This window comes from Typopeltis vanoorti, chromosome 19, assembly GCF_054136105.1.
Source record: "Typopeltis vanoorti isolate ZY-2024b chromosome 19, IOZ_Tvanoo_1.0, whole genome shotgun sequence".
In the NCBI taxonomy this organism is placed as follows: domain Eukaryota; kingdom Metazoa; phylum Arthropoda; class Arachnida; order Uropygi; family Thelyphonidae; genus Typopeltis; species Typopeltis vanoorti.
The window spans coordinates 19,502,410-19,530,359 of record NC_143567.1 but is presented as its reverse complement, the minus strand read 5'-3'; the positions used below and the strand labels follow the sequence as shown (position 1 = coordinate 19,530,359).

General features: G+C 37.1%; 1 protein-coding gene across 1 annotated transcript in view; it reads right to left on the bottom strand.

Moving 5' to 3' along the window:
- The window catches only part of LOC150095891 (uncharacterized), a 96,672-nt gene extending 68,979 nt beyond the window's left edge, over positions 1-27,693 (bottom strand). The window contains exons 1-2 of the mRNA XM_090409111.1: positions 27,380-27,693; positions 8,674-8,822 (exon numbers count right to left, since the gene is read on the bottom strand). Of these exons, the coding sequence (XP_090265237.1) occupies positions 8,674-8,822; positions 27,380-27,484 (254 nt within the window). The 5' untranslated portion in view covers positions 27,485-27,693. The remainder of the gene's footprint in view (positions 1-8,673; positions 8,823-27,379) is intronic.
- Between the last annotated feature and the right edge of the window lie 257 nt (positions 27,694-27,950).

Genomic DNA, 27,950 nt, shown 5'->3' with positions numbered 1-27,950 from the left:
AAGGGAGTTATATTAAAATATTATTCTCAATGCAGTATTTAAATTATAAAACAGTAATTATAATTTATAATTAATATTAAGGTCAGTTCTGCAGTTTCTGACCAATTTTCATAAGCAATAACGTTATTTAATAATTCGGGTATTATCCTGAATTAATAGTCATTATTTCTTGATCACATTTATCTGTCGTTGACTTCACTACAAATAACTCTTTTGTGTAGAGAAAACATACTGTTGTAGCTATCAAAATTCAAATTATTTTTCACAAGAATAACGACAGCAATTCCAGGATTAGCAGACGATAACTCGCTTTTTTCCTGCATGATTTTATTTCATTAGGCACTGTTCACTAATAACAGATTAAGTTAAATTGTTTTTTTAATTGATTTTATATATCAGATTATTTAAAAATTCTTTTGAACATTTATTTTTTTTAAATTAAAATGATTTAATTAGTAAAATTCGTATTAATTGAGATAATTCTTCCTGATCATCTATCTAAAGTTAGTTTTTAATTATTTATATAAAATTTTTATGCATGAAATAAATTTATTTTAAATTCTACAATATATTTCATTTATACTTCATAGAAATAACTATTTATTCTAGATACATCTCACACACACACACTATATATATATATACTGTGTATATATATATATATATATATATATATATATATATATATATATATATATATATATATATATATATATATATATATCCAATGCCCTTGGAGGGTAATGGATGGCAATGCTGTAGCCAATGAAGTTTTAACTCAGGCTCTGCTATTGCTGTTAACCTCCTGCCATGATCAGAGCTTTAATTGCTCAATAACACCTTATCCTTATACCGTCCTCTACAGATAACGGGGAAGATGAAAAGCATTCTTGCTTCGCCCCTTTAAGCCAGTCCTTATAAGGACAAATTATTATTATTATTATATATACAGGTCTTTCTGACAATGCCAGGATTTTCTAAGATGGCAGCTTGCGTGTTAGTGTTTCGTTTCGCGTATTATTGATGGTGAATTTGACTGATATGTTTTTAGACATTTATGCTTATTCATTAGTAATATCAGTTAATTACTTGCTGCCATAAACAGGCACTTTATTTTTCATACTGGTTTATCCAGGTAAGTCAATTGAATTTACAAGGGCGATACGCTAGGCCTAATGCGATAGTATCGCCATTGTTGTATTTCATATTGCGACATCTTATTTCTGGTAGACACCTTAGTGTGTCTACGGGACGGGATTTGCTAGTGAATCCTCAAAAGTCCACAGGATTATCTTTACCTACTCGGAACACCTGAGCAATCTCTACTCTTTCTCCATCCGTGACTTAACACATTTCTAACTTATTGTCATGGCAAAACCTCTAAATGAGGCTAAATTCGAGGAAGTTTACTTTGAATTCCTCAGACTGGGAAAGCTGCTGAGTGATAATTGGCCAGGAAAAGTCAAGCTCTTTGACACATTCCCCCCCACAGCTGTCACAGAGGATAATATGGTTGACATGATTGAAGAGCCCACAACTCAGACACAATCAGATTTAGCACATTCCCCAAGTATGGAAGATGCCACATTCCAGGACAGCAGTTATCATACCTTGGTAACTGATACCGAGTTCCAATTGGTGAAAAAGAAAAGGAAAATGTGGAAGAATCCAAAACAACAGGGATAGAAGCACTCAATGGTCCTAAAGAAAAGATACCACCAGTCATATTAAGGGATAAAGAAAAACGGATCCCTATCTCATCAGCCCTAAGAGAACAAAACATCTTTCTCATGGGCTAAAAACACAGATGAAGGAGTTAAAATACAACCCTCTACTGTCTCGGATTACAGACAGATGACCAGATTTATGGACAAAGCTAGCGTCCCATACCACACCTTCACTTTACCTAGCGAAAGAACCTGAAAGTTGTTCTACGTGGGATAGCTGAAGGTATCACTCCTGAAGATGTGTCCACTGATCTCTCCAGACAGGGCCTGTCCCCAGTTAAAGTGAGCAGAAGCTCAGAGCAGATAAAAGACCAATGCCTTTGGTGCTGGTGGAAATAAACACAAAAGCAGATCTATGAACTGACTGTAGTATGCGGTCTCAAAATTACAACTGAGCCTCTAAGGAAAAGAGCATCTGCAGGTCAGTGTCATAGATGCCAAAGATTTGGACATGCCCAAAAATTATGTAAGGCAGCCTACAGATGCTTGAAGTGCGGCGAGGGACACCAGACCATCTCTTGCACCAAACCTCGCACAACTCCAGCATGCTATGCAAACTGCAGAGGACATCACCCCGCCAACTACAAGGGATGCCTTTCCAATCCAAAAAACCGAGGCCCAACAAAAGTCAATCTTGCTCTGCCACGTAACAACGTTTAAAGCAACCAAACAAATCGTCTTCCAGTCCGAAACACCTTGCCTTCTACCTCACAAGAAGGAACAACCATGACTAAAACATATGCTGAGGCTGCAAGAACTAAGCCTCCTACATCTCTCGAGCTGAGCTAGAAAGCTCCAACATAACATCCGTTTTAACAGCCTCACTTGCCACTATGCTGCAAAAATTCAGCAAGACGTGCCCCTCAACATCTTCCAGAAAGAGATTCCTGCAAAGCACTCAAAACATTATAACAACCATCTGTCATGAGTAGTAAATTCAAACCAAAAGCTCTTAAGATAATAGAATGGAATGCAAATGGATTGATGAACAAGATTTTGGAACTACAAGAATTTTCAAATCGTCTCAGTGCTGATATCATCTTGATTGGTGAAACACGCCAATCAAGATTAGCTAATAACCCAAAAATCCGTGGATACACTATGTACAGAAACGTAGAATTGGCACAAGAGGTGGAGGCACAGCCATATATATAAAGAGTTATTTGAATTAAAACACAATAGACAAGCCCAAAACAGTAAACCTGGAGGTGACCGGTGTGGAGGTACATTGACCGGTGTCAAGATCTATGCTGCATATAACCCTCCAAGCATTCCTCTGCTGACAACAGATCTGGACTCCATACTTGGGCCAAATGACTCCATAATAATAGCAGGAGATTTCAACTCAAAACACACTTCTTGGTACAGCTCATCTACTAACACCAAAGGCCACACACTTTTCAACTATGCAATGCTCAACTCTGTTGTAGTGGCTGGCCCTACTGAGCCCACCCATTTCAGCCCTTCGGGTGGCTCGGATGTGCTGGACATTGTCATCTTTAAAAATTTAAGATACCAATTCAAATTGGAATCAGTCAACGAATTATCTTCTGACCACAGTCCCATAGTGCTTAATCTAGGTTTATCAGATCAATTCTCTCCTCTGCATACATTCATACCATGGGATAAATTAGCCAAGGTTCTTTTCGATCATATTGGTCCGGTACCCAATATCAGTAAAAAGGAAGAGATTGACACAGCAATAAATAATTTAACCATACAAATTCAGAAAGCAATTGAATCAGTCAGACAATCCACTGTCTTCAACCCAACTAACTGTATCCCTGAAGAAATCATGGACCTAATCAGAGAAAAAAATAAAGCCAGGAAGAGATACCACAATACCAGAGCCCCACAAGATAAAACAGTATTGAACAATTTAAACAGGCAGGTCCGAGAAGTTCTTCAAAAACACAGAAACCATCAATGGGAAACCAAATTGGCTAACATCAATACTGAAGATCATTCTGTATGGAAATTCTTAAGAGCAATCCGCACCAAAAAAGCAACTCATACCCCCTATCCAAACCAAGAAAGGGACAGTTCACAAAGATGAAGAGAAAGCCGAAGCTCTAGTAGATAACCTAGAATCTCAGTGCAACCCATCGTATACTAATTTAAATATCAACCTTATGTACAAGATTCATCGTCATGTTAGGTCAACCTTAAGACAGAACACTGTCAACTCTGAACAAATCACTCCTACATATCCAACAGAAATGATAAATATCATCTCCTATCTAAACAATAAAAAAGCTCCAGGAGCGAATGGCATAACTAACAGAATAGTAAAACTACTTCCAAGAAAGGCCATAGTCCATCTCGTCAACATTACAAATGCCATCTTTAGATTCCAGCATTTCCCTACTACATGGAAAACAGCCACAATCATACCACTGAAGAAGCCAGGAAAAAATGCTCACCTTCCTGAAAGCTACAGACCCATAAGCCTATTATCCAGCCTCGGAAGGGTGACAGAGAAAGTGATCCTCTCAAGATTCCAAGCAGAAACAGATAAGTTAGGAATTTTGCCTAACGAACAGTTCGACTTCCGTAGGGCCCATAGTACAGCTCAATAAGTGCACCGGCTGGTAGAAATCATTACTAAAGGTTTCAACTGGAAACTCAATATAGCTGCCATCTTCATCGACGCAGAGAAGGCGTTTGATAAAGTATGGCATCAAGGTTTTCTCTACAAACTGATAAAATTTAATTTTCCAGTCAGGCTAATCAAGGTAATACATTCTTACCTGAAAGACAGATGTATGCATGTCAGGATAGGCGAAACGGTTTCGACCAGACGCAGGATCTCGGCAGGCGTACCTCAAGGATCTCTTCTGGCACCTCTCCTGTTTTCAATCTATGTACCAGACATCCCTCTGAACCCAAGAACAACATTCACTGCATTATATGCAGATGATACGGCACTGATGGCAAGATCATTGAGCCCAAAACTGGCAACTAAAAGACTACAAAATAGCATACACACTTTAAAAAAAGTGGATGGCAGACTGGAGGATCCAAGTTAACCCCCAGAAAAGCTCAGTCATACTGTTTACTAGAAAGAAAATCCACACTATGGAGGATATTTATTTATTGGGAGTAAAGATTCCATGGCAGACTGAAGTTAAATATCTTGGAGTGATTCTTGATAGTAAACTCCTATTCAACAAACACATTAGTTACATTACCTCAAAGACATCCAACGTCTTAGCAGAGCTCTACCCTATGATCAACAGACAAAGTAAACTGGACACGCAAACAAAATTAACAATTTACAAGATGGTAATTAGACCGGTTATCACTTACGCATCCCCAGCTTGGAGCCACACCGCAAATTCAAACATTCTAAAACTTCAGAGATTACAGAATAAGTGCCTGAGGATGATTCTGGATGCCCCCTGGTTCATAAGAAACACCCAGATCCATAGAGAAGTTAATATCCCTTATATCTCTTCCTTTCTCATAAATCTAGGTGAGAAGTTCTTTACCAAGACAAGTAACCATCCAAACCCGTTAATCAAGGAAGCCTCGGAATACAATGAAGAAGAAATCAACAAATATAAAAGACTAAAATCTATTTTAAGTTCAGCTGAATGCAACTAACTTCACTGTCCTCAATGGGCGAGCATATAGCTCACAAACACTCCATTCAAAGTTCTTCCATTACAAGACAAAGGGGAATATGAAAAGCAATTTTGCTTCACTCATCTAGCCAGAAATGTTAATGTTAATATACAGGTCATTCTGACCACATTTGAAAGATATTTTGATTTTCATATATCATAGTTCATCTTAAATGGCAAATATTTGAAAAATTATCAAACCTCCAAAATGGTGTGCTAGATATTATAGAAAAAATCATGGATCATAAATCTGAGTGCGTTGGAAAATTCTGAACTTCAATTTATATTTTAACATGCTATATTTTAATGTATCCTATTAATGAAAATTGAAGAAATTTAAACTTATTTAGAGATAAAATTTTAAAGTTAAATAGTCCGTATTATAAGAAACAGAAAATTAGAAAAATATATTTTTCTAATTTATAGATTTTATATAAAAATCAAAGCGAATATGAGATAAATTAGTACAACTTTTGGCCTTTATATGAAGTTTTATGCAATCCTTATCCATTTTGATACTGTATATATATTTTTTCATTTATTTTATTTTTATTATGCAGACTGTTATTCTCTGGGGAAGGACAAAGTATTTGCATCCAATTTGGACAACAAATAAGAACCATTATTAGCAAAAAGGTTGATTTGTTATATTCGTACGCCTACAGATGGCACCACGAGCTGGATTAAAATATATTCCGGCTATAATTATGTAATTGGTGTTTTCAAATGCAATAGTATTATGAACAGTAAATAATAAACTGTAAAACTCGGTTTTAAGCTTGACACAGTGACTGGGAAGAATTAAGGACTAAATAAAAATAAACAAAACAAGTTTTTATTCAATTACATAATATTAAAATGAAAAAAGCATAGACATATAGATATAGATATTTACTACTAATTTAATTTAGTATTTAGTGTTTTATTTATCATCATACTATTTATCAATTTGTAGGATTCAAAAACTGAAGAGGTGTTTCAAAGATTTTCATAAACTAATGAAGACTTTAAATCAAATGTCTGAATTATATTTATCGAAATAATGTGAATTATTTTTCAATTTTTTTTAATTTATTTTTAAATAAAAAAAATTATATTATTTTTTTTGTGTGATTAAATTATAATTAAAATTGTCGACTATGCTAATATCCTGTAACATAAAGCATGAATTATAACTTGAAGAATGATAAAAAAAAATTTTAAATGTTTAATTTTTGATCCCACCATTTCTCTCATAATGAAAATAAAGTATCCACGTGATGAAATTGTGTCGACGCCATGCTTACATAATGCGAGCCATGTGACACGTAGCGTTGTCTTGCTGGATGAGTCCAGTCCATCGGGTCAAAATGTCACCATTTAGAACAATCCCCAAATATGAATTTGCGGTCAAGATTTGCTCAGTGAGGGATGAGAGGACGCAGCGATGTCCATAAGAATAATCTCCATACTGCCATCACCGGGCCTGCTAACGGCCAACTTGCAGTCTGGTTGGCCGGAAATAGGCTGGATGATCATAAGGTTCGAGCTCATGAGTGTATATATGAGGCCCAGGCGATCACAATGATATACCCCCACTAGAGCCTCCGTAGCTCAGTCCGTATAGACGATGAACATCTTCCACCTAAAGACAATCACGAACCGGTAACCTTTTGGTTGAGGACCAGAAGGTGCGTTAGTTAGTCTTATTATTTCTCCGGTGGAGGGCTCACACAAATACGATGTAAGATATTACTTGCCTCATCGTTTGCTCAGAACTCATGCCTTTGATATTATTAGTAATAATAAAGGTTATTATATGGCTGATGCTAACCAAAATTTAGATAAATATTATTTTGTACAAGAAAAAAATAATAATAAATAAAATAAAATAAAATAAACTCTGCAATTATATGAATCTATTGGCTGGACTGGTTGGCCGAATGAGTTAGCGTATCCCCTCTCCAACCATCAGGCTGCTGGTTCGAATCCCGCTGTGGACAGGAATGTTTTTGATTGCTTCGAAATGAATTTCATGACCCGCTGTGAGACCACTGCGCCGATTACTGGAGGCCTGAAGTGGCTTCAAAAAACTCTGCATTTGGTCTCCCAAAACGGGATAAACCGTATGCATTGCCCCAATTTAACTGGTTTATCAATTGTTAACGAGCGACGTCTTTAAGGTGTGATTACAAAATTAATGTATATAATTCATTTTTTACGAATGTTTCAATTCTTGGAAGACAAGACCTTAAAAAAAAAAAAAAAAAAACTCTTAGTATTTTTGGAAACAATGTTGGCACCTCTAACCATGACCATGTAATCTCTTCTGTCTCCATCCATTAAAAAAAAATAACGGTTTTTATACATTGTCGACTGGCTTCTAGTGCTTCTGGTCAATGTAAATATCGTATTACAAGACACTGAGCTATGTTCTGGTGTTCATTTGTATTGTTGAAGTGGCAGATGCGACATGGAAAGAGATTCTGGATCTGATTTAATACAATAATAATAAAATAAAATATATTTCAAAAAGTTTAAAAACTTTATAAATTTTAGATATTAACTAGTACTGTATCCTATTCAGAAGGATTGGTATATTTTTAATCCCGTTAACAAAAGAATTGTAGACTCCAGGCTATGTAATGATCTGAATGTGTTGGCTACGGTTTCAAGAATGCCACTTAATTACATAGTTTTTGCTTAACTCCAGTTGCTTTTGATCTTTATCTTTTTCTGTCTTAATACAGGCTCAGAAGGCTTATTTTGACCAATTTTGGGATGGTAGATTATCATTTAAAAGGCAGTTAGGTACACATTAAATGAGTTTGTTTGAAGCAAAAAAAAAAGTTAAACTGGGGGAGCTGTGGAGGTTCTCATGAAGAAAAGTATCTATTCTTCTTTCTATTTTCGTTCTTACATGAAAGAGGGCCAAGGTTAGTTCGTGCTGTTCTATAATAGCTAACAATTGCGTAACTGTACTCTCACAGGGTAATAGTAAACAAAAATATAATTGCAGCAACAGAAATGAGAACTGTGCTTGAAGTCAGTCGAGTCCACTGTGTAATTTCTTTTTAAATCATTATAATTATAGTTGGTTATGAGAGTAATTATGTCGGCATTACCATAAAGTCCAAACTGTAAGAACAAATTTAAAAAAAAAAAAAAAACTTAAATCGGGGGGGGGGGGGGGTCTGATGTATGACAAAGGGAACTCTAGCCATTGGCTCTCTATGGTTTAAACACCACCTTCATCTTTTTTTTATTTTTTTTGTCTCAAAGGCCAGGTTAAGATTATGATAAGAAAACCTAACCAATGATCTACAAATAAAATGACTTACTTGCACAGAATCATCTCCAGACAGTTTCCTGCTTTGATGATCATGTCATTTGCACTCTGCTGGGTCAACTGCGAAGTCTTGCGATCCCCAATCCGCAGAATTATATCTCCTACTTCCATGTAGTGACTAGATATAGTTCCCGGGGTTATCTGATAAACAGCCAAAGAAAAAAAAACCAGATTTATGAAGGGTTAGCTGCTAAATGTTAATTAAAAAAACCTACTATTATAAGCAAAAGGAACTCTTCAATTTATAGAGAAAAGATCTAACAACACACACACTCTGATACCATATGCAATATATTTTCTTTCTTTATTTCCCAGCTATTAAAATACAGTCGAGTTATTCAAAGAATTAAGTAAAGCATTCTACAGTATTATGACTTCCATAAGCTTTTGGCCACAAAGTTTATCGTCAGAATTCTCTAACGGATCATCTCAAACCAAGGCCATAACACAAAATATTTCGAGAATGCAATTGGATTGAATGTGTTATTCAGCTTTTCCTGTAAAACACTAAAATTCCTTACAGCCATTGAAAGGTTGCGACTCATGCGAAACAATTTCTGGACAGCCAGGATATTCATATTTTATTCATTCATCTTTCAGTGGGAAATACGAACCTGAAATGTAGTATTTCTACTACATTTCACACGCACACACACTCGATAAAGGGATGTTATATTTTACTTACACGTTCGTGTAGCAATAACTAAGAAACAGCTTCGCCTAAAATGATTGGTGAACAACAACCACCATCAAATTTTAATTATACCAATATCAAGTTACGTCCTGTTAAAATAAGCTGAATAATCTGTGTCAACTGTGGGAATGTAGGAAACCTAATAACAACAGAAAACATCGATAATCAAATTATGGACAGTTTGGAAACTTCAGTTCTCAATCTACGGTCCGTGGATCGTTAGCAGTCCAGGAGAAGTTTTGATGGAGCTCACCTCGTCACTCATTAACTTCTGATAATACAGTAAGCAAATCTCCAGACAAATGAGAGTTTTTCCTTCGTGGACTGACTTACACATTCAGCCTTTCCAAGTACAAAAAAGCGATATCTAGAGATTGTTCCGCCTTCAAAACTTGGTGTCCTTTTGGGTTCAAGATGTTACCGCCTATGTTAGTCTAACTGCTAAATCTGTATAAATATTATAAAAACGGAAATATCCAATATTAGAATACTGCTCCTACATTTGAGGCACTCCAAAAATTTCCCTAATTCTTAATTCTGTGCATAATGCAGTTTGACAATTATCTCAGTGTTCCCTCCATCCCACACGGTCTTTTTCTGAGTCATGCCTTTTCTAGAATTCTTTCCGGCAGTCTTTTACTTTATTTAATTTTTTAAAAAATGATAAAACCTAGAACGACAGTTTTTACGTATTCCACCTCCATTTCCACGAAACTTTGTAGGCCAGTCATATATGTTAGGATCATGGACGGCTAAACTGAGGGCTCGATATTCCAAAAATCTTATTCTAACCACTTCCAGCCTCCTATAATCAACATGATCTTCCACCGAAAAACAATTGCACATGTCCATGCTAGACAACGATACGATTCGAATCTCCTGCACACACACACACATTATATACACTAAGAAAATCAGGTCAACGTGTCCCAAACACAGTCCGACACAGAATAACTGTTTCATTCTTCCGTTTGTGTGTTATCGTGTGTGGACCATTGCTCATTCATTTCTCAAAGTTCTTCCGATATCGAAGGATGGAACAGATTCTCGCATGTGAATCTATTCCATCTTTATAACAGAGGATGATTTTGCTAATCTATTATGAGCTTAAGCAATTTTGGTAAGACTGTACTATCAGCTCCGTCATTTTCTCCGAACCCCCCCCCCCCACACACACACGGACCATTTGCGACCAAGTTAGCATATGTAATAACCACACGTGCACATACAAAAAGAAATATTCGCAGAAGTCCGAAATAAGAAACTTAGAAGTCAGTTTTTGTTATTTTATGGCGCAATCTTCTCAGCGAACTCTTTCTTCATGTACACACACACAGAGTTTTGCATATCACGTTGAGCCACAGATATTAGCAAAGCTGTTTTCTTGTTGATCTGGTTCATTAGCCAAATGACATCACTTTCAAAAATAACTCTGTCTCTATGGAACAAAAATATGCCGTGGTCGCATTTGAAAGGAAGAGCAATACGATAGCTGTGTACAATCAGCCCACATGCAAGAGTTTACTGGGACTGAAATCAAACTACGAAACTGTATGGGAAAACATCTACAGCCCATCCCATTCAATAGTGTCAAAACAGCTGCAAGATATAAACAATTCCTCTTAGATGAAAATCCAAATTCAGTCATTTCTGAACACTAAAATCATAGCAGATAAACTCCATCGATCGCTTATATTTCCTATAACTCCTTCCCTGTTTTGGGTTTTGGTATAAAAGGAATACGTACGAAACGGGTTCGACTGTATATTGCTGTACACTCAGAGGACCCCATTTAAATTCTGTAATGGTAGTACAGTTGGTTATTGCAATAAAAATAATTAAACCCAAAACAACTTGCATTAAATGAAAAGATCACGTTCGAAATGCAAATACTGGTCATAACGCTAAGTTCAAAATTCAAGGAGTCTAAATTACCTCTAGTATATTATGTTCTAATTGATTTTATTGTTTTTCGAGAAATTGTGATGATACATATCTTCATGGGGGATGTATCATCACTATTTCCGCTATATCAACAACAAATTCCATTTGAATGGATGGAATCAGGTTCGAGCCATCAAAAAACTTGTATAAAGACTAACTGAAGGTGATTTAGCTAGTCTCGTAGGGCATGAAAGACCAACGGGTCGAAGATCCCATCGGTGCCCAATCCAACTCTAAATTACTCCCTTGAGAGCAAGAAAATCAGTCAAAATCTGAGAGGAACTTACATTAAAACGTTCAATTAAAAGTTAAAAAGTTAAATTAAAACGATTACTCGATTTAGGTATAGGTAGAAGATTTTCATCGCCTGGCGTGACATTGCTTGCTTACAGAAAGCCTTAAATGACACCAAAATGGTGTCATCAGACAGGATTCACAGTTTATGTAACCATTGGCAGTTGAACTGCCATAAGAATTGATGGAACCACGAAAATTATGACAAAATGAGCGGAGATCATGACAAAGTAGACTGTCATGATCTAAGCGCTCCTAATTGTGCTCGCCTATTAAAAATTATATAAATAAAAACAATAAAAAAGATATTTCGAGTTAATAAAAGCAGAACAAACTGCCCATTATAATAATAAGATGACACCACTAAAAATGACTTATGATAGGTTTAGATATTCTGGTGGACAAATGTTGCATTTTGGTTAATAATTTTAGGACAGGATATATAAAAAATGAAAATCATTATTAAGAATGAAAAACTGACGCCATTTAGTAGTTTTAAAATTATCTGAACTGTTACCACAATAAAAGATCTGTGTCAGCACACGCGTGGGATAATCATGCAAAAGAAATATACAGGGTTTGAAAATAAACATTCGCAATATAAATAAGTGAATTCAGAGAGTTAATTTTAGATAATCTTGTATGTTAAACAAATATTTATTTGCCCACTTTATAATAACATTTTCTCAAAATTGGATTAAAAAAAAAGAGAGCGTTTTCTTGTATTACTGAAAATCAACATTAGTACTATTTTCTTACAACTTGTTTTTAAAAAGTTGTAAGAAATATTCTCGGGAGATTCCTGATATAAATGAATATCACGCCACCTGGTGCTAGACGCTAGAATGACTTCTGTTAAGTACCGGGTGATTATAAAATAGCGTCAAGTGTTCAGAGCCCTCTAGCGAGTAATAGATTGGACGAAACACACCAATATTCGGTAGACGTACAGAGTGGAACATGGGGATTCGATTTAACTAAAAAAAAAAAAAAAAGTACCAAAAGTCGCCAACAGGGGAAATTTTGGCGCTGCCAAATTAATTTTTAGTAGGTGTGACTAATGAATGACTAAATGGCAAATGAGAGACAGCACACATCAATTTCATGACGTTTATTGTTAATTACAAATGACGTTCAATATGACCACCATTCTGATGTTCCAGGAACTGCATACGGTGCACGACATTTTCCACAGTGGCTCGCAACCTATCGGAATTGATTTGTCTCACGTGTAACGTTATTCGATCTTTCAAAGTTGGAACATCGGGTCCATGTCCTTGATACACAATGCTTTTAAGAAATCCCCACAGATAAAAGTCACAAGGATTGAGATCAGGCGATCTCGGTGGCCATGGCGTGGGAAATGCACGACTAATGATTCTTCTGTCAGAGAAATGTTGTCGCAATACACGCTGTACCTGAAGTCCGATGTAGGGTGATGCACCATCCTGCACGAAGATGGTCGAATCGAGACATCCTCTTTGCTGCAGTTGTGGAACCACAAAGTTCTGTAGCATATTGGCATACCTGTTAGCATTGACGGAACAGGTCACTGGTCCACTTTGGCGATTTCCCTCGTAAAACTATGAATCGATGATAAAAGATGCCGTAAATCCGCACCACAGTGTGACTTTGGGCGAGTGGATAGGCATCTGCAGACACACGTACGGATTAGTTGCAGCCCAAATGCGACAGTTGCGTGTGTTAATATCGCCGTTCAAATAAAAGTGCGCTTCGTCACTCCATAAAATCTGTCACGGCCTGGCATCATCCACTTCCATGCGCGCTAAGAATCTCAAAGATAAGTCGATTCGTGTGGTCGCATCACCAGGGCGCAATTCTTGAACATGATTGATTCTATAGTGGTAAAACTTCAACATCTGATGTAGGATTTTTCACACCGTTGTGTATGCGATATCCGTTTGCCGGGACATTGCTGGTACCCTGCACATTCGTCATCTCCTGTTCCACAATAGCAGTTGAAACTTGTTCAACTTGTTGGTGATTGATTGGTTTGTGTCCCCTGCCTACCTGCACTGCTAGAGTTCCAGTAGTTTCAAATCGCCGAATCAGTTTTCGTAAGTTTGTTACGCTGATCGGTCCTTTTCATAAATTTTTCATACGCCGAAAATCACGAAGACAAGCACTGGCATTATTGTTCCGCTGATAATAAAGTTTGACTAACAAAGCACGCTCACGTAAGGTAAGAGGCATCGAAAAGTAGTTCGTCTACGAATGATAAGAAATCTCAGTCTTTCCTTTTATTGCATGATTGCTCACAAGAAAGGCGATAATGCAAATTTATGCATTTTGCTCGGTAAACAGCGCCAAAATTTCCCCTGTTGGCGACTTTTGGTACTTTTTTTTTCGTTAAATCGAATCCCCATGTTCCACTGTGTACGTCTACCGAATATTGGTGTGTTTTCCAATACATTACTCACTAGAGGGCTCTGAACACTTCACGTTATTTTATAATCACCCGGTATATTCAGATAGGCTAATAATTTATTTGGAAACTAATTTTTGTGTTTATTTGACTAATATTTAGTAAAGAAAATACAACATTCCGAAAAAAAAAAAAGATCTAATATTATTTTCAAGTAAGAAAGGCTTTCAAAAAACAAATTACTTTGCAAAGATTATTAGCACACCTAAATATATCATACGTCTTTTTTATACAAAAAATGGTTCGATTTACATTTAGTTATGATTATTGGAAATACGTGCTTTTTTCTGAGATCATTAGTAATAATAACTTTCTGAGATTATCAGTAATAATATTAACTTATGGATAACCAGCTAACAGTATAAGCTACTTAAGTATAAAGAGCTAATAAGCTTCATTTCGGCAATGAAAACATTACTTAAATTAAGGGGATATTAAATCCCACATAGTTTTAAAACCGAATAAGAAACTCAAAGATCGGAATCAGAGAGTTTCTTGCCGATTATAGTAAACTATAAAGTATCGGCGACACTAGCGTTAGCCAATGCAAGTGATCCTAGTACGTAGTACAATACTGGGCAACTCGTTGCAAAGGTGGAGGAAGTTAGGCTGAAACCGGTCTGGGTAGTGACCTCCCTCCATAATGTAATAACATCATACATTTCCTAGGAAATGTGTTTTTACATTATGGAAAATACCTAAGAATAGCGATCTGAACTTCCTCCACCTTTGCAACGAGTTGCCCGGTATTGTATTACGTACTAGGATCACTTGCATTGGCTAACGCTAGTGTCGCCGATACTTTATAGTTTACTATATTCGGCAAGAAACTCTCTGATTCCGATCTTTGAGTTTCTTATTCGGTTTTAAAACTATGCGGGATTTAATATTCCCTTAATTTAAGTAACAGTATAAGCATTTCCAAACAATTATAACCTATCTAAAATCTTTCTATAGAAGTCAAATGTTAATAAGAGATCCCCATAGGAGTTTACGGTCGAAAGAATCATTAAACGGTTAATTACCGAGCAAGACGATGTGTGGGTGTCACTCTACAACTAATCACAGATACAACCAACCTCGGCGCTATTTAATTGCTTCGCAGAAATGCAACAATAGGTCAGTGTTCATGTATTTATGAGGATGGAGGTGAAGGAAACCTTATCTAAAAATGTGGCAGGAAGATCGCTAATTCATTGCTATAGCATATCTAAGATTCAGCTTCAGAATGTATTCACATTTTCCGATTGCTAATGAGTTAGAATAAAAAAAATAATTCATTACTATTACATTATCGCAAATATATAATTAGTCCACGTTCAAAAATACAAACTTCGTGACAATTGACATTTATGTCTTTAGGGGTGAAGCAAGATGCTTTTCATATTCCCCGCTATCTGTTGCGGTTACAGTGAGGGTAAAATTTATGAGTAGTTTGCTCGCCCTGATTGCGCATGGAGATTATGCATCGCTACAGAAGGTTAATATAGCTTTTGGTCTTCTATATTTGAATATGTCCGTTGCCTCGTATGCAGCAGCTGGCTGAACCAAATCGTTGGGATGTGTCGACATCTTTAGGAAGAACTTAGATGCTAAGGATTGTAGGAAAGAGAAAATATAGGGAATATTTGTATCTCTATGGAGTTGATTGTTTCAAACATACCACGGGGCGTTCAGAATCATTCTCAAGCACTTGTTCTGCACTCGCTGTATTTTGATAATGTTAGCATTAGAGGTGTGGCTCCAGGCCGGAGAGGCATAGGTGATTATAGGACGAATCGTCATCTGGTATAGTTGCAATTTGATTCTGTTGCTGAGCTTGCTATTTCTATTAATTAGCGGATAGATCTGAGCTATGACTTTAGATGCCTGTGCGCACGTAGACTTGATGTGTTGGTTGAAAGATAGCTTTTTGTAGAGAATTACACAGAATTACAAAATACCCAGGTATTTTGTTTCTGTCTGCCAGGGAATTTTAGTATTGAATAGTAACACATCTCCTGCAGGAGATATTGGCCTTTTCGAGAAAAGAATGGCTGAGCTTTTTTTTTTTGGGGGGGGGGGGGGGGGTCGACTTCCAATCTCCATTTGGAGAACCAACTCTCCAGCTTTAGAAGGTTTTCTTAAAGCTTTCTGGTAACTAAGTGGGGTCGGAGAGATTCGTCCGCATACAGGGCCAAGATGGAAGACATCGGATTGTGTTAGAACAGCATGTTCTATTGATCCATTATATCTATATCAATTATAATTACATTTTTATGGTGTTTTGCTTTACTCATTATTATAATGATTATTTCTTTCTATTTTTTATTGTTTGAAAACATTTTCTTTATTTTTTATTTATACAATTTTTTAATAAATATTCTAAGCGAATAACTTGATTTAAAATTTCTAAACCAGAGCTTGAGTCGTGTGCAACATGTTAGCCTTGTAATTAAATGACAAAGGAAATATGTCTATCTCGGAAGTAAATTCATCGGCAATATACGACGGTATTCTCTACGAAAGGTGCATTATTGAACGAAATTAGTTTTCAGTTTAAGAAAAGAGCATCAAATTAATTAAGTAATAAAAAAAGGGGAAAGTATTCATCTTAATTGCAAGTTCCAAATTTCTCGCAAGATTAAAATAAACACATGTAGTGAAAAAGTAAATACATTTCAAGTTTAAAATTAATGTAAGTTTATAATTCTAATTGTTGTATGAAACAACACCACATAATAATAAGTGCTGCACAAAGCTTTTTCATTTTATCTTAGAATAGGACAAATGTGGTAGGTATTTCTAAACACATCGGAACAAGTATAGTTTGTATTACATATTTCTTATATATAATAATTCCAAGAAAATAAAGTGTGTGAGCAAGTAAATGATTTTAAATGAATACTTAAGGAATTATTGTTCATTTTTAATTTAAATATTTAAAATTATTTTACATAAAAATAGTTATAATAAACTTATACATACACACATCCTTCAGCCAATCACGATGGTGGTATTGATATTCCATTTCTTTATAGCAAGTGAACAGCGTTCACTTTTTTTTTTATGTTGACCCCACACATGAAAGGTCACAAGACCTATAACACTACAGTGCCATGTGTGGGCAAGTGATTAAGGAGAAAAATGTAGCCTGTGATATGTTTCTTAAAGAGTGAGAGGTTGTACTCAGTGGGAAAAACAGTATGGGGAGATTGTTCTAAAGAATTAAAGGTGGATGGAATGCAGAAATTAGTTCGGCGTGTGTTCGAAGCTGGATGGTGTTAGCCAGTGGCTGTTCTAGTTCTTCTATGGTTAGTAGAGGAATAGTAGCAGACAGTGCAGAGGAGCAAAGTACCTATAGACAATGCACAGTCCTGAAACAGAGTGCCTATGACAAAGTGACTGAAGGGAGTTTGTGAGGGAAGGGTTATCTATTAAGCAGATTACCCTCTTCTGAATATCATCAAGAATTCTTAGAGGTCTTGGGTGCTCCATCCCAAATGTGGGAATAGTACTCCAAAGCTGGACGGATCGGAGATTTATTAAGTGTTAGGAGTTTAGGGGAAGAGAAGTAATGTTTACAATGCAAACGAACATCAAGCATTTTAGAAGCTGAGGAGGCTATACGAGTAATATTTGTGCCAGGATCAACTGGATGCGACAGTCAGCCCAAGAAGAGAAAGTGGACCTTGAAAGGAAACTGGAACATTATCAAAAATGAGAAGGGATGACGAAGGATTTTTCTTGCAGGTAATAAAGCAGGCTTGAGTTTTTCTTTTGGCAAAGAAATTTACTAAGTTGTCTTTGTTTCATTTCAGGATGACAATGAAGTCAGTGTTCCTCGAATGATAATAAAGATTACTGTCATCAGCAAAGCTGTGAATAGGATTTAAAGTCAGAGAAAGGCGTCATTGGTGTAAAGGAGGAAGAGCGTGGATGAGAGCACAGATCCCTGAGGCACTCCAGCGTTGATGGGGAAATCTGAGGAGAGGGAGCCATCCACCATGTCACACAATGAATGACCAGTGAGGAAGCTGGCAATCCAATCACAGAGTGTAGAAAGGAAGCCATAAGATGGCGGCTTGCTCAAGAGACCTTTGTGCCAGACACGATCGAATGCCTTTGAAATATCGAGAGAGCGATAACAGGGATTTCTCCGAATCTTTCTATGTCCAAAAGTGGTTGAGATAAGTTAGAAGATCGGTTGTAGACCGAGAATGGCGGAATCCATGTCGGTGATCGTTAATTACGTGTTGAGTCTCCAGGTAATGAAGAAGCTGGTTGTTGATAACTTCTCCATCACTGAGATGAGAGCAGTGGGTCCATAATTAGATGATTGACATTTGTGTCCCTGTTTTGGGGTATAGGATGGATGTAGACTTGTTTCCCTGGTGTTGGGTGAATGCCAATAGAATATAGTAGTTTATATATGTGATACAGGATAGGTGTCAATTCTGGAACACAATTCTTGAGCAAAACCGGAGAAATACCATCTGTACTAGGAGCCTTATTAATATCAAGATTAATGAGAGTTTTTTTTTTTATGTCCTTTTGGCAAAAGTTCAGAGGAGGCATGCAGTGGGCAGTTTGTGGAAGTACAGGAGATGATTTGCTTTGGTCATCCAGGCAGGAGTTGGAGGAAAATGCTGATGCCAAGAGGTCCGCCTTCTCCTTGGGTGAGGCTACCATAGTGTAATCAGGATGCAAGAGAGGTGGCAACATGGAAGGACAGAAGTTTTTACGCCTAACAGCCTTAACTAGGAACCAGAAGGCTTTCCTGTCAGTTGAGAAGGAGGCAAGTTTATTGCATTTCATTCTTACGAAGCCTGCTTTGGAATTGTGGATAACGTTTTTTTACACGTTTCAATCTGTTGTGTAAGCTGAATGAGAAGGTGGAGTTTTAATTTAAGTCATTAAGCATAAGCTGCATTTTTATTATGGATGGCAGAGGAACATGTTTTTTTGAGAACCAGGGTTTGGATACAGGTCAGAGGGTTTGCAGTGGAGTGGAGAATGAAGGCACTCGCTGATCACGGAAAAGTGGCATAAAAATTCCAGAGGTCATACCAGTTGGTACAAGTATAGTGCCATCGGGTACGAGGCTGAGATTGGTTGGACGGAATGCAATCTGTAGAGAAGGAGACTTGAATAAGATGGTGGTCAGAGTTGCCAAGGGGAGAGGAGACATCCATGTATGTTTGGAGGAAGAATTGGTTAAGAAAAAGTCAAGAACGTTGGTACATCAATGACGAACATGAGGTTCCAAGCTGATTTTTATGGACCATAACGCATTTGTTTGATAAACAGCGAACTACGAGATCCTTGTTAAGTGAGAATGTTTGGAGATTTACCGTCTGTATAAATATTATTATTTGAATCTTTCATTAAGAAACAGTCTATTTAGGGTAGTCCTGACATTACCGTACGTAATATCGTATACACTTCACAATAAGTTTTGGGTTTTAAAGCTACTGCCAAAAGAAAGTGAATGAACAGTTTATGAGGAAGAGAAGGAAACCGGAGCACCCAGAGGAAGATTCATAACAGGTAATCCAAGAAAAACTAAATCAATAGTGAAGATTTCAAAGGGGAAAATCTATCAGAGGCAAGTAAACGACATACCATCATTGCGATACAAATTAGATTAATTCGAAATGCATCTGTCCTGTCTGGGTTATAAGTTGCCTCCAGAAAAACAAATGTTAACTCCTCAAAAAAAAAAAAAAAAAAAAAAAAAAAAAGTTTCTGGACACACAGGGCTGAAGAGATTTTTCAAACATATTCCCGATTTTTATTTATTTATTTATTTATTTATTTATTTTTAATAAGAGAAGTTGTTAATGACATCTTTATCCTGGAGAGATACACTTTGAGATCGTCTCAGAAAAAAAAAAAAATTTAAAAATCACACTTGATATGTTTTACATAAGTCAGATTTTATACAAGGTTTGTTTCGTAATATTAGGTCTTGCTGAATGTCAGACACAAAGAAAAGTAGGCACTGGATCTAATGTCTTACGGAACAGAAACCTTAATTTTTGTTGCTATGGTACGCTTCTTTCAGACACGAAGTCATTTATTTATTCTACGTGCTTGTTCTACTTCCTTCTCAGAGCAGCTACTTAAAAATAGTCAAACTTCCTGTACTTGTAATGCAGGAGAAAACAAAACAAAACAAAAATAAAATAAAGGCGGGCGAACACCAGCATGACTCAGTTTGTTTTGATGTAAGACTCCTCTTATCTTCTAAAATATCTCGGGCCTAGTTTAATGCCTGTGCAGTCCTTTAAATGGACTCGGCGCAAGATACAAGCGAGGCCAGTAAGGCAAGATGGTCATGGGAAGCAATAGCCATATGGCCCGTCTGCAGTTTAGAATTTCCTGAGAAGGTCTGATTAGTTTGATGTAGCAGTGATAGCAGCCGACATGAATGATATGGTTTACGTCTGATATTTTTACGGTGATGATTATAAAAAGTTCGCTTCGACTGACAAAACTAACCACATGCCATTCTTTATGGTCACATTAAAACGATTGTTTCGATGTGATTCATTTCTTAATCTTAGAAGACGTCGGTAATATTCTAATTTTTACTTTTTAAATGATTCTATATTTCGATGTGTTGTACATTGTTAAGTTAAAAAAAAAAACAGAAGTAATTTTGTTCTTGTTTTATTTATTCAGTAATGTTTAATACAATAAACTGAGTGATGTCAAGTTATGAATTACCCTTTCTATTCAACAAACGTACTTAAATTACCCCTTACTAACTGGTAAGTGGACGATAGTTCTTTACTTGTGTAGAAGTAGCAACTTTGCAGATTTTTTCAATACGATGATTAGCTAAACAAAATTCATTCTCTTGTGACTTGTATTCTACCTTGATTTCAAAGAACGACACAAGGTTTTACACTAAAATAAATAATATATATTTATTGATTTCATTTTTGATCCATATTGGATCACGCGATTTATTGTTGTGTTGCGTTCCACCTCGCTCTGCTATGATTATTGTCCGTTATACACTTCGTGACCAAAATATTAGACACCTCATTCTAAACGAAATCCATTAATAGCTAATATCTGACAACAGGCGGCAGATACTGGCAATAAACACACTGCAATAGTGTGTCCGGAAGTAATGTTTGCGTTCAAGTGCGTGTGTGATAATGAGCAAAGGCCGTACACTCCAAAAGACGTTACTACAATTTGTGAAATGAGTACGCAATATAATCAGGCACTGTCCGGAGATGTGTTTGAACACACTATGAATTAGATTGAGTAAGAAAAAAAAAAAAAAACTGATGAAATTACATCACGTATTGAACAAAAAAAAAGAAGTTACTGCAAAGACATGCCAAGGAACATCCGCACTGAACACCAGGAAACCACAGAAAGGCCAGAGAGAGTACAGCATCTGATCTCAGTCACACTTATCTTTGAAAGGTGGCGGCATATTTCATTATTGGGGACATTCCACGTGATACACGAAGCACAACGTACTGTTGGCATGGAAATAAGCATCAATTCCATTTTTGCCATCAAGCATCAAATAGAAAAAAGTATATATAGAAAAGAAAAAGTAAAATTACGGTAGTCACTTCCACAAAGTTATATTAAGATAACAGTAGGTAACTTTATAAAACGTTAGAACATAATACATTTTTGTTGCCAAGGGTTAACTCAAGTCAAGCTTTATAAATCGATCTTAATAAGACGCGTTAAAAATATGACTCTCTCCCACGCACAAAATTCTTTGGTTGACATAAAAAAGTTAGTAAAACTAACATTAACTTCGTATTATCCAATCAACTGAAGGCGAGTTTGCGCACATTGACCTGTGACAGAGATAGCAAAAGCCGTAGGGGATAGAATAGCAATGTCAAGTCTACAAATTTTCTCGTTCTGAGTACTTCCAGGAAGGATATGTAAGTCCTTCGTGGAAGTATCAAGTACCGAAAGCCACTGATGAAAGGAAATGACCCTCAATCATTGGAAACAATCGCAGTTAAAATCCCTTTAAATTCAAAAATAGGCACTTAAGCAAGTAATATAAACGTTATCCGAAATAAGAAAAAGTGTTTAAATTTTATTTGAATTACTTAATGATTTTTTATTTTTTCCGACTATAGTAATTCTTTTCTATGAAAGTTTTTTAATTTAACACTTTTTTTTATTTAATTAGGAAACTAGACTTTGATAGTCAACAGAAGTTTGGATTAATAAAAATAAAGCAAACGTACTATTGAAACTAAGTGCCGTTACGCCAAAAGTTAAACTCTGAATGTCAGCTACAAGAATAAGGGAAAGTAAATACAGAGCGTTGCAAATGACGGTGGCCGGGGGGGGGGGATATGATTGAAATATAAATCGTTGACTGTTCAACCACAGGAAGCGATAAGGGATCGATCGGTGTTACCTAACAGGAAATATTTTGTGTTCTTTCAAAAATTTCTCACTTGTTATTTGCAATGCAATCTGTGAATGTGACATTTTCTATCTGTTCAATAACCAGCTAGTCTATGAAGGGAGGTCTTCAGATTTTATTTATTTTTCTAAAAAAGCATATGAATTATTAGCTGAATTAAAATTTTTTTAATGATTATTATTTTTATATTTTTATCGTTTAATAATTTCAAAGTGTACATGGACACCATTCTAGTTTAAGACTGGTGAAACTACATATAGTACTAAGCAAAAACGTAGGAGCCCAGATTATACCCTTGGAGGGTAATGGAATGCAATGCTGTACTAATGAAGTTTAACTGAGGTTCGGCTGTTGCTGTTACCCCATGGGGAGCTGAGATTCGAGAGCTTTGAGTTCGCTCTCTTAAGGTTCTTGCCTTAAGGGAGCAATTTGAGTCTCCGGGGAAATTGTTCTCCGGCACGGCCCGCTGAGGGGCTTGCTCGGTGAATGCTATTCTTCGGAATATGAGCGATTCTGCTCGGTGGTGGTGTGTGGGTGGAAGGCCACCGCTGAGATGGACGGTCTTTCGCCCACGATTGAGTGATCTAGGGATCGTCCGAATTTTTAGAGTTGGCTTTATTATATTATTTATTACTTACACATCGCCAACGAAGTTCTAACTGAGGCGTGGCTATTGCTGTTACCCTCCTGCCATGATCAGAGCTTTAATAGCTCAATAACACCTTATCCCTACACTGTCCTCAACAGATAACGGAGAAGATGAAAAGCATTCTTGCTTCGCCCCTTTAAGCCAGTCCTTATAAGGAGCCCATCACCTCGAGGTAGGAGTGGATTTGATTAAAATGCAAAAGATTATTAAGAAATTAGCGTTATAATATATCAAGTGGGGGTGATTTTATTCGGAAGCTTTTCGAATATTTTATTATTGTCGTACTTTTAGTTTTGTTGAACAATCACTGGGCAAGTAAGTTTGGAGTATTTTCAATTAAATATGGATGAGGAGGCGATGAACACCTCAAAATTTGGACGGTGAGCAGGCGTTCAGAACTTTTACACATATGGCTTGGATATCTCAACTTATAACACTGCAACACCAGATACAGAGATTGATGTAAGCTGCTTAGATAATGAAAATATTAAAGTAGAAATTTTAACACAAAAAAGAATTTCATTAGTTGGAATCACGATGAATATAAAAAAAAAAAAAAAAAAAAATGGAAGCTATTTCTGTGGAGGAAGGAACCACTGTAGGTGATAATACTAATACTACCGGTGAAAGAATTCGTCCAATCATTTTACGGGATAAAAGCGGTTGGCAACTGTTGTTAAAAAGGAATACTAACAAAGGCATCATCAGAATGCAATCAAGTACAATTCCAGATTATCGAAACCTAACGAAGCTTCTAGACAATTTAAAACCTCCCTGTCACAGTTTCTCTCTCAGCAACGAGAACTTAGTCGTCTTAAGAGGCGTCACAGAAACAATTTCAACAGAAGAGGTAGCTGAAGATCTCATCAAACGCGAGCTCAAAAGCAGAATGTACAGAGCAGACAAACGCCTAATGTCACTTGTCTTAGTTGAGATTAGTAAAATCCAGAGAGAAACATATGACATCACATTATATGCAGCATTATTATCACCCCCGAATCCCTTTGGGAGGACATGAACAGGACAGGTGCCACAGATGCCAGAAATTTGATCATGCCAAGAAGTTATGCAAGACAGACTACAGATGTGAGATCCACTCAAATCTGTAAAAAAAAGCCAAACGTTATATCTTCTAAATGCGCAGTCTGCGCAGGACCCATCTAACTACAGAGGTCGCAGTTTTCACCGTAGAAAAATAAAAAGTTCCTCTCAACCTCCCACTTCTGGTAAACAGGCCGATCATCCACCTAGTCAGCCAAAACTTAAAAAAAGGTCTGTTGGCAGCCTACAACTCGCCAAGCAAAACATTATTGCCAACAGACCCGGATGGCATTCTAGGCACCAAAGGTTCTATTACCAGAGCAGGTGATCTGAACGCCGAGCAATCAGCTTGGAATAGCAAAATGACAAACGGAAATGGACGAATCCTCAACGTATATACCACTTCCAACAATATAGCAGTAGCCAGTCCATCTAAGCCCAAGCGCTTTGATCCCTTCGGCAAGCTTGATATCCTGGACATTGCTATCCTACAAAATATCAGACAGTATGAACTTCCAACGATAAACGAACTCTTCTTAGATCTCAGCCTAATCGTACTTCAATTAGGTACTCAGAATCCATTCACTCCACCGCACCCCAATCCTTCATATCATGGGGATAATTCTGCGTTACCTCTAAACACATCGGTCCTGTACCTACCATAAAGAAAACATAATCGATGAAGCAATAAAGGGAAAAAACAAAGCGAGAAAAGATATCCTAGCATACTGGCTCCAGAAGATCGAAAAATCTTCCACAAACTCACCAAGTCAAGAGAAGCTCTCAAAAATCACAGAAATCCACAATGCGAAAAGCAACTCACATCCCTCACTCCTGATAATCATTTAGTGTGGAAATGTATCAAAATTCTTCGCATCAACCGCAAATCACTTTCCCCGTTGCAAGGCGAACAGGGGATTGTATTTACAGATGCCGAAAAAGCAAAACTTCTGCTTTTTCGGCATCTGTAAACATAAACCTCAACTTTGTTTTCAAGAAGATCCACCATTATGTTCGAAGCACGTTAGCCAACCCATAAACCTGGAAATGATTCGTCCCACTTACCCAGTAGAAATAACTAGTGTCATAAAATGTCCCGGCAACAGGAAAACACAGGGTCCTGATGGAATCACAAGCAAAATCATAACAATTCTTTCGCTCAAAGCTGTAATGCACTTAGTCAGTATTATAAATTGTAATACTAAGATTTCAGTATTTTCTTCGATCTTGGAAAATTGCCAGCGTTATCTCGATACATAAACTAGAAAAAGCTCCACAGTCTCCCAAAAAAACTCTCGGTCCATCAGTCTCCTCTCGAACTTAGGAAAAATTGCAGAAAGAATTATCGTAACCAGATTACAAGAAGCAACAGATAAAGGAAACATCATACCAAATAAACAATATGGTTTCCGAAGCAATCATGGTACAGTGCCGCAAATCCAACAACTCGTTGAACATATAGCCTCTAGTAATATGTTGGATGCTGCAAAAGCATTTGACAAAATTTGGCATCAGGGTCTTCTCTAATAAGCCCATAAAAGCAAATGTCCCACATAGCACGATATAATTAATCAAATCATGTTTAAGTGACATGAAATTGCAAGTGAAAATCAATGAGATCAGATCCATACAGCTGAAAATTGTGTCAATATTGACATGTTATTATTAACACGATCTGTACGTCGACATCTGGCAACCAAACGACTCCAAGAGAGCATCGCACCTTACAAAACTGATTTACTAAATAGAGACACGAAATAAACGCGCAAAGAAGCACAGCCATACTTTTCACCAAAAGACCAGCATCCCCAGAAGGAGAAGTACGGATGTTTTTTACCAAAATCCCACGGCACACAAGAACAAAATATCTCAGCGTCTATTTAAACAGAGGTCTTGTTTTCTCTGATCGGTTAGCTGTGCGAATGCAAACAAAGCAATTGCACAACCACATCCTATGATCAACCGACACTGCAAACTAAATGCAAGAAACAAACTACTACTCTACCAGATGGCAAAAATACCAATAATTACAAATGCATCACAGGCTTGGAGCCACAACCAAACCCAACATACACGCAAAGAGTGCAAAATAAGGCCCCCGCACGATATTAGATGCTTCTTTGTTCATCAGGAACGAACTGATGCACCAAGATACCCCCCCCCCCCCCCAGACATCTCTTCCCTTTTCCACTCAATAGCAGTAAGGTACTTTGCAGATGTCGCCACGCATTTAAACCAACTCATCAAACAAGCTACGAGTTATAACGAAAAATATCATCACAAGTACAAAAGACCAAAAGCCACGCTCCCATCTGCTGATCACGTCTAAACCTTCATCCCCCAAAAGTCGAGCATAAAGCTCACAAACCCCTCATAACCAAGTCACTTTCTCAAATGACAAAGAAGACCATGAAAAGCAATTTCCTTCACCCATCCAACATCCTTATCTGTAAAAGTCATACATTTGTTGAGACGCACACAGTTTATTTCTGCCTCATTTGAAGTTTCTTTCAACATCGTGAGATGCCATCGACAACTCACATTAAAAAGTAAAAGGACGCAACGCGGTTTCATTTGGCTTGTGAATAGGCCAAATAAAACAGGATGAATCGGTATTGGATCGTAAGTGGAGTCTGTGGAAACTGGATAAAAAACTATTTAAAAAAATGGTATTTTTCGAAAAGAAAAACAAAAAAAATGCAAAAGAAATGGATTAATTTTTCTGCAGGTTCAATCTGAGCCACCAATTGGACATCACTACTGCGATTCTAAACCTAATTTAATCACCAATTCAATTCTCTGCTGGATGCGACAAGGCTGGTTGTTTAATGTACACACTGTGAAAAAAGAAATCACATATATTATCAATACCTTCCACAGTTGGCACACATTAAAACCGGCTCATAAACTTCTACAAGCATATAGTTGACCAACATGTCAGTATTTTTATTGCTTTGTTTTCCGATGACTAATTAGGAATATATTCAGAAGCAGAACAACTCTCAATGAGTGACACTATAGATGCCATCCAAGAATATAAATAAATATTGGGGGATGGGAGGATAGTAAGATATTGATTCGCGGTTCCAAAGCAAAACACTTTGTCGAATAACTTTTTATGGGGGGGGGAGGTCATGGGAGAAGATACTACTAATACGTCACTTGTATAAAGCAAAACAGATCAATTCTCATATTAACAACGTCAATTTTGTTTACTTACCCTTCCTATAGTAAATGGGTGTCCATTCTCCCCACCCTCCAATCGAAAACCCCACGGAATTGAGCTGTCACTTCGCTGCAATAAAATGTTCACCAATTTCTCCATTACGACGATTTCCAATAAAAAAATATCGGCAGTAGCACGTGATCAGCGGTCTGAAACGGAGCACCGCCACAAGAGGAGGTCCACTTTCACATCATCTCCACCTCGTCCATTAACTGTTTTTCGTCATCAACATTCACTGCATCTTCGTTATTCCCCCTTCTACCGCACGATGCCACCTTTGTTTTAACGGAAGAAATGACTTCGCCAGCTAGTTTCTAACTCGACACTAACACACTGCCCTCTGCAGTCCCGCATGCAAGCTTCCCCTCGAACTTTATGATAGGAATGTTCTCCGAATGGCACGGAGTTGTGTTTGCCGCCAGTCTTGGGACGCGTGCGTGTGTGTACGCACGCACACACACTGGCAAAAATGCGCTACACAATTAGAACAACCCCACCTCGATGAGACTTTCGAAGAATCTAGGAAGAAGTCAATTAGTGAGATTTCCAAACCGGATTGCATTTT